Consider the following 6440-nt stretch of genomic DNA (forward strand, 5'->3'; position numbering starts at 1 on the left):
AAAGATTTATTGATTTGCTTTATAAATACTATTCCTTTCATTCCTGTGTCTCCTCTGGGTCATGAAGCCATTTTGAGTGTTTTCCCTTTGGACACATTTACCACTGTGACCCTCAGATTCTTGAAATAACTCATCACTGTGAAGAGTTGCTTTAAATGACACTTCTTGGTCACTGTAAAGTATCTCCTGTGTTCAGTCAGTCTGTTTGAGCGATCATTTTGTTTTCTTGCTATGAATTCTCAGGGGAAATGCTAAAAGAAGATTTATGAACATTGCCCAGTGCATAATACTATTCTTGTTGTAGTTACAGTGACAGACAGTCGACCACATTCTCTGCAGTAATGAGCAAAACTCAACTCAAATTGAATTTTTTTGTGGCTATTTTTTCCCAAGCCTGTATTCAACACTATGTTCCCATGGACCTTTAATGTATTTTAAATAAATGTTTTTCCACTGGGTAAAATCGAGGCGCAGGACATAAATAACTTAGCAGCAGAAAAGATGTAAAAATAAGTGCACAACTGGAAGCAGGTAGAAATACATTTTAATGAACTGACAACAACATACACAACAACTGCTAATATGTTCTATGAATGTAATATTACTTTAGACGCTTATTGCACTTTGTCCAAGCCAACGTTTAAGCTACAGTGTGATGTGAGTGTAGCATCACACTGATGATTTTTTAAATTATCCTAAAGTATATATAAGTTGTGACATTCCTATAAGCTCTGGCTACATAGAGTATGCATATATCATCACTATAGGTCAGTTTCTTCTTTTAATGTCTTCGTTGAGCTTCATCTCAGTCCTGAAGAGTTTGCTACTGTGCTGAGTCAAAGTTCATTTATAAAGCATGAGCTGCTGCTGTTGAATGAGATTGATGTTGAATATCAGTCTGGTGAACATTAATGATGAATGGCAGGCAAAATTAGACATCTAACAGGAAAAAAAGGGTTTCATAACAGCACCATCATTAGAAGAAAAAGTTGGCAAAGAAAGATAAAACACCTGTAAATATATTTTAAAAAAATCAACAACTGGACAAAAACTATAAAACATACAATAATGTCATTGCATTACTGTGAACGCATTTGTTTACCAGTGCTTTTAGTCGCACAGCTAAACCACAAGACTTCATTTCACCGTCCACCAGTTTGTTATTTGAGTCTTTACTCATGAGGCCTTTAGGCCGCCATCCAGATGGTAAATGAGATGAGCAGGGTTGGTAAAACCGTCAGCGGCGTCACACACCCCAGATACAGCATGGTTCCTACACCACATAGTGCAGTCAAATAAGCGCTCATCCTGCTGCAGACGATCTTCCGTACTGTTGTGCAGAACTGGAGGAAAGAGTGAGAGTTAGACGGTCATTTAGGGCAAATGATAAACTAGTGGAGCAGCGATGAGCTATTGTCAAAGGAAGCCTTCATTACCTCTAGGATGACAGGAAACTGGACATAAAGCAACACTAGATGGAGCCACTTGCCTCATGAATAAGTGACATTAATTTTCACTGCAGAGGGCTGTTTGCTTCAGTCCACTGCAGTGAAAATGTGCTTGTGTGACCCCGTACGAGTAAGTCCGAATTTCAGCATTAAGGTATCATGAAATAAGCCTCTCTTCAGTCACACACCTTCATAAGTACATTTAGATTAACATTGCTTTACATTAAGTGTGACGTGCAAATTGTCCAATAATCTGTTTATCACTAAACCTCTTGGAAATAACTGAGGGCGCACGTGCAATAACCTGTGGCTTTGCATGTGAGCTTAGAAAAGCAAAGTTCTTCAGAATTAAGGATTACTGTGAATAAAAACGGGTGCTCATTGCTCAGAAATAATCACTGAAAGTAGATATTGACAAGCTGTTTAACCATGATTTAAAAGTTTTGATACAGAATATTTTTTAAATAATTTCTTATGTTTTTTTGTTCTTTGTTTTTGTTTTTGTTTTTGAAACCGGAAAGAAATTCTCATGCCTACATGTACATTAAAGTGATAATGGGTGGCTGTAATTTCTCCTGCTTTCTACACTGGCTGTCAAGACGTCTTTCTAATTCGATTCCAGTTTCAGTGGTGTGGAATAAAATCTGTGCATCCATGCAAAACTATATGTCAAAGTTCAGCTGAAACTAATATGAGGCTACAACAGTCTTAGATGAAGTAGATGTCCTTCAAAGTTACTGAGTTTTTAGTACAGTATTGCTTCCCTCTTTGTGTTACTGTCCTTCTATAGCTCAGCAAGGGAAGGATCCAGTACGGACTCGATCAACTGCAGCCACCAAAAACCATTTCTGTGTAACAGGCAATGTCAGTGTTGTTTTAAGACAGACATTTAATCTCTACTAACTGGAGGCCAGAGACTCTACCTGGTATGTCTGGTAGCTGATAGCCATCCCATATCTGCAGTACATGACATAGTGTTCACAGTTGTACCACAGTAAACTGTAGGTGACGGAGCCCAGGAGTTTCTCAGCCCTTCGAGCCACCTCATCCCCGTCCAATGGAGGCTGGCTGCACACTTTGTCCATGTGGTTGATCAGAATCTCTGAGCCATAAGCAAAATCCACCACAGAGTCCACTCTGACGCTGGCAACCTTCATGATAACCCCCATCAGCAAGCGGTTATTCGTTACCATCTTGGCGATTGCAGATTTATTCTTGGAAATCACAGGCAGGATGTCGGGAATGAGATGAGCCACACGGTTGTCGCCCAAGTAGATACCAAAATGGGTGAATAACGTCCTGGGGACTTCTAATAGATCACCACGCTTGTAAAGGGACAGGTCATATTTAGAATCCTCTTCCTTTTTGGAAGCCGCAAAGAAAAAGCTGAGTAGTTGGTAGAGAAACATGATGGCAGTGTGCAGCAAAGTGCCCCACACCTGAGCATTTTATTTATGCTGGAACTAGGAGGGAGGGGCCATCAGGATTAGATATTGGTCAACATTTCAGTTTGATTTTGACAGAAATAAAGCAGCTTTCTCTAATCACTTTGTTGTGCGAGTCACATTTTGAAACTCAGGCCTTGTTTGTGGTGTATTAAGGTCAAGGGTCCTCATTAAGAAGGCCGAACTGGCAACAAGTTAAATCCTCATTTAAAGGCTCTCAGATATTGATCAACAGCCTTTGTTACTCATGGACTAGATTAGTCTGCGACTGTTTGAATTTGTCTCATCATTATTCATCACTTTTTTGAACATTAACAAAAAAATATTGATATCACAGAGTTATTGAAATATAAATATGTGACATGTAATGTCAAATTATCTAAATTTATCACAACATATAGTCACAGGTACAGATTTACAGCCAACAAGAAAACACTAGTCTGATGGCACTGCTTCAATATGATCATTTGAAATTTGCCATTATTCCACAGCAATCTCTGCAGTTTATCTAAACTGCGCATTTACACACATTCTGTATTTCAAATTTAGGTGATTTTATACCCAATCAGTTTCAGAACTAACCCAATTACCAAATACACCCTGGCATGGGGTATCAGCCATTATTAGGGCTGATTTAAGGCTCTACTTCTATGGGCATGCTGGGAGTGTCACATTCACACAAGACAGACAAATAAAAATAAATTGTTTATTAAACATTTGTCATATTTACATCCCTATATTAAGTACACTGCTATAAAATATCCACTTATGAATACATTATGCTACAAGCATTGCCTACACAATAAAATTAAAGTGTTGTTGTAAAGCAGATTTATATGGCATCACGAGGCATCATAAGGCATGACAAGAGCGCACCGTTGTGAAGAGGTTCCTCGTCGGTCTTCATTGCAAAGGAAGAGTTCAGTTCAGTTAAATGTGCAGAGCCCCATTTAACCAGCCATCCACAGAGTGAAGGGGATAAAAATTGTGGGTAATGTGGTTGATGGCGCCATACCAAAATAGACAATGGAGATAATTCCAAGCAGTCCTGTAATAATGACGCTGCGCTGGTCTCTGATGAGTGATTTCAGACACTCACAGAACTAGGAAGGAAAGACATGAAGTTAGTTCACATTTTCTGGATGCACAAAGTTTCAGCTCTGCCGTCAGCTGGAAAGTGTTCAAATCATTATCATGGTGCCAGCAGTTAAACTGCTGTTGTAAATCAGCGTGCAAGGTTAAACCCAGTTCACTCGGTGCTTGGCAGTTTTTGTGACCAGATTTGCTGATTTGTTTTGGAATGCTCCGGGTGGTCCCTGTTTTATCAAGGTCTGTCCCGCTGCAGAGGTGGAAAGGAAGACCACCTCTGCAAACATCAGAAAACACCAGTGGCACCATGTCGCACATTTAATTAGGCAGGTGTTTGTTTATACCCTTATCTACTGGGTAAACTGATGGCAAGATGTGTCTTTGCTAAACATTTTTTAAGTGTAGAATGTAGAGGGTTCCTCTGTCAAAGTCTAGTTTTAAAACCGTATTTTCTAGCCAATTGATACAGAACACCTGGAACTAGGTACTCCAGTACAGTAGTAGCCTATTATTTGATTGAGCTATTTTGTTTTGTTTTAATTTTTTGCATCTTTGTGTTCCCTGTATTCAATAGGAACTTGAATCTGTCCGGATGCATGAGCAAAGCACTGATGGGAGGTGATGGGGACCAAACTACAACACTTTTTTCTGTGATCAAACACATACTATGGAATATCCCTTTTACTATGTTTAGTATGTCTATGTCTAGTTATATAACGCACTAAGCTAAAGCTGTACATTAACCACCTAACTGTAAATATGCAATGACCAATAATGTGATTTAATTCTGCACTCCTTCTAATAAAAGGTCTTGGGCAACATACCGTCTCAGTTTGGCGGCTCGCTGCATTTCCGTATCTGCAGTATGTGACAAAGTGTTCACAGTTATTCCACAGCAGGCTGTAGGGGGTCGCTCCGATCCGGCTTTCAGCTCTCTTGGCAACATCTTCGTTGGGAAACGCCTGCGCCCTCATCACCTTGTCCATGCGGTTCACCAGGATGTTTGCGCCATAGGCGAAGTCCTCCAGCGAGTCCACACGCACCGTGGCGCACTTGTAGATGCAGCCGAGGATGAGTCTCTTGTTGGAGATCACAGAGCCGATGAGCTTCTGGTCGTTTGTGAGCACAAGGAAGATGTCAGGAATCAGGTGAGCTACTTTATTGTCGCCCAGGTAAATACCGTAGTGAGTGAACATGGTTCTCGGGACCTCCAGCAGGTCTCCTCTGCGGGGGGGCGGCGGCGGACCGCGCTGCGCCGGGGGCTCCTGCTCTTCGCCGTCCAACCAGCTGGACTCAAACAGTTTCAGGTGGGAGAGGAGAGAGAGCTTCTCCACCAGGAATGTGAGCAGCTGCAGCATCGTGGGAGCTGTGGAGGGGAGTGTGCGTGTCGGTGCTTCCGTGGAGCGAGCCTTTTATCCTTTAGTGGCACGAGGAAGAGGGAGCGAGCCAAGGGCACGAGTGACCTTGTGCACGTGGGCATGCACCTCTGCAGCAGGTCGTGTTTTTTTTTTTTTGTTGTTGTTTTGTTTGTTTTTTTTTTTGCTTCATTGTTCTGTTAGTCTGCACATGTGCAAATGCTCTCCACTAATCCTCTGATTCTGCTCTAATCTAGTGCAGAAAGTCTGAAAAATGAAGACAAGGAGAATATAATCCACAGTGAAATCCAAAGTTCTTAACACACAAACACACATACACACAAACACACACACACACACACACACACAAACACACACACACACACACACACACATACTTGTACTTTACTCATTGACATAAAGCATTCCCTAGCCCCTTACCCTAACCTTAACCATCACAACTGAGTGCCTGACCCTAACCTTAACCCTAACCTTAACTTAAACCTAATTCTAACCATAACTCTAAAACCAAGTCTTAACCCTTTAAAATGTGATTTGAAGGTGTCTCAAAAAGTGAGGACCGGCCAAAATGTCCTCACTTTCCCAAAATGTCCTCACTCTGTTAGTGAAATACTTTTTTTTGGTCCTTACTATGTAGCAAGTACAAGTACACACACATACACACACATACACACACATACACACACATACACACACACACACATACACATACATACACACAGCTGGGTTTTTAAAAAATAGATACATCATGATTTTAAATAACTTGTGGTGGCCTTTTTAATAATTTAGCCTTCATGAGGGATTTATAAGTTGTAACTAGTGATAAATCCTTTGCTAATGCTTCGAAGTTCAGTTATAAGTCATTCATAGTCTCCAAGGGTAAAAATAAAATAAAATCCTTTTGCTGTTTTTTTTTTTTTTACAACCTGGCAACCCAAAAGAGATTACCAAGTGATAGCCAAAAAGTGAAGAAAATTGAAGTTTGTTGTTAAGGAAAATAAAACTGATGTGGGAACAGTCAATGAATGACACACACGCAGGTAAGAGCTGTATCGTCATTGGGAAGTTGATTTCCAGCTGTA

General features: G+C 40.6%; 2 protein-coding genes across 2 annotated transcripts; both read right to left on the reverse strand.

The window, feature by feature from the left end:
• Positions 1-538: 538 nt before the first annotated feature.
• Positions 539-2878, reverse strand: LOC139636792 (lecithin retinol acyltransferase). The gene is made up of 2 exons (XM_071505121.1): positions 2372-2878; positions 539-1343 (listed from the first exon to the last, which is right to left on the reverse strand). The coding sequence occupies exons 1-2, from the start codon at positions 2855-2857 to the stop codon at positions 1188-1190; spliced, it is 642 nt and encodes a 213-aa protein (XP_071361222.1). The 5' UTR covers positions 2858-2878; the 3' UTR covers positions 539-1187.
• Positions 2879-3585: 707 nt separating this feature from the next.
• On the reverse strand, positions 3586-5411 carry lrata (lecithin retinol acyltransferase a). The gene is made up of 2 exons (XM_071505120.1): positions 4807-5411; positions 3586-3996 (listed from the first exon to the last, which is right to left on the reverse strand). Exons 1-2 carry the CDS (start codon positions 5338-5340, stop codon positions 3844-3846), a joined length of 687 nt encoding a protein of 228 aa, XP_071361221.1. The 5' UTR covers positions 5341-5411; the 3' UTR covers positions 3586-3843.
• Positions 5412-6440: the final 1029 nt, after the last annotated feature.

This window comes from Trachinotus anak, unplaced genomic scaffold, assembly GCF_046630095.1.
Source record: "Trachinotus anak isolate AG129_WGS33_773 ecotype Australia unplaced genomic scaffold, CSIRO_AGI_Tana_v1 ptg000019l, whole genome shotgun sequence".
Lineage (NCBI taxonomy): Eukaryota > Metazoa > Chordata > Actinopteri > Carangiformes > Carangidae > Trachinotus > Trachinotus anak.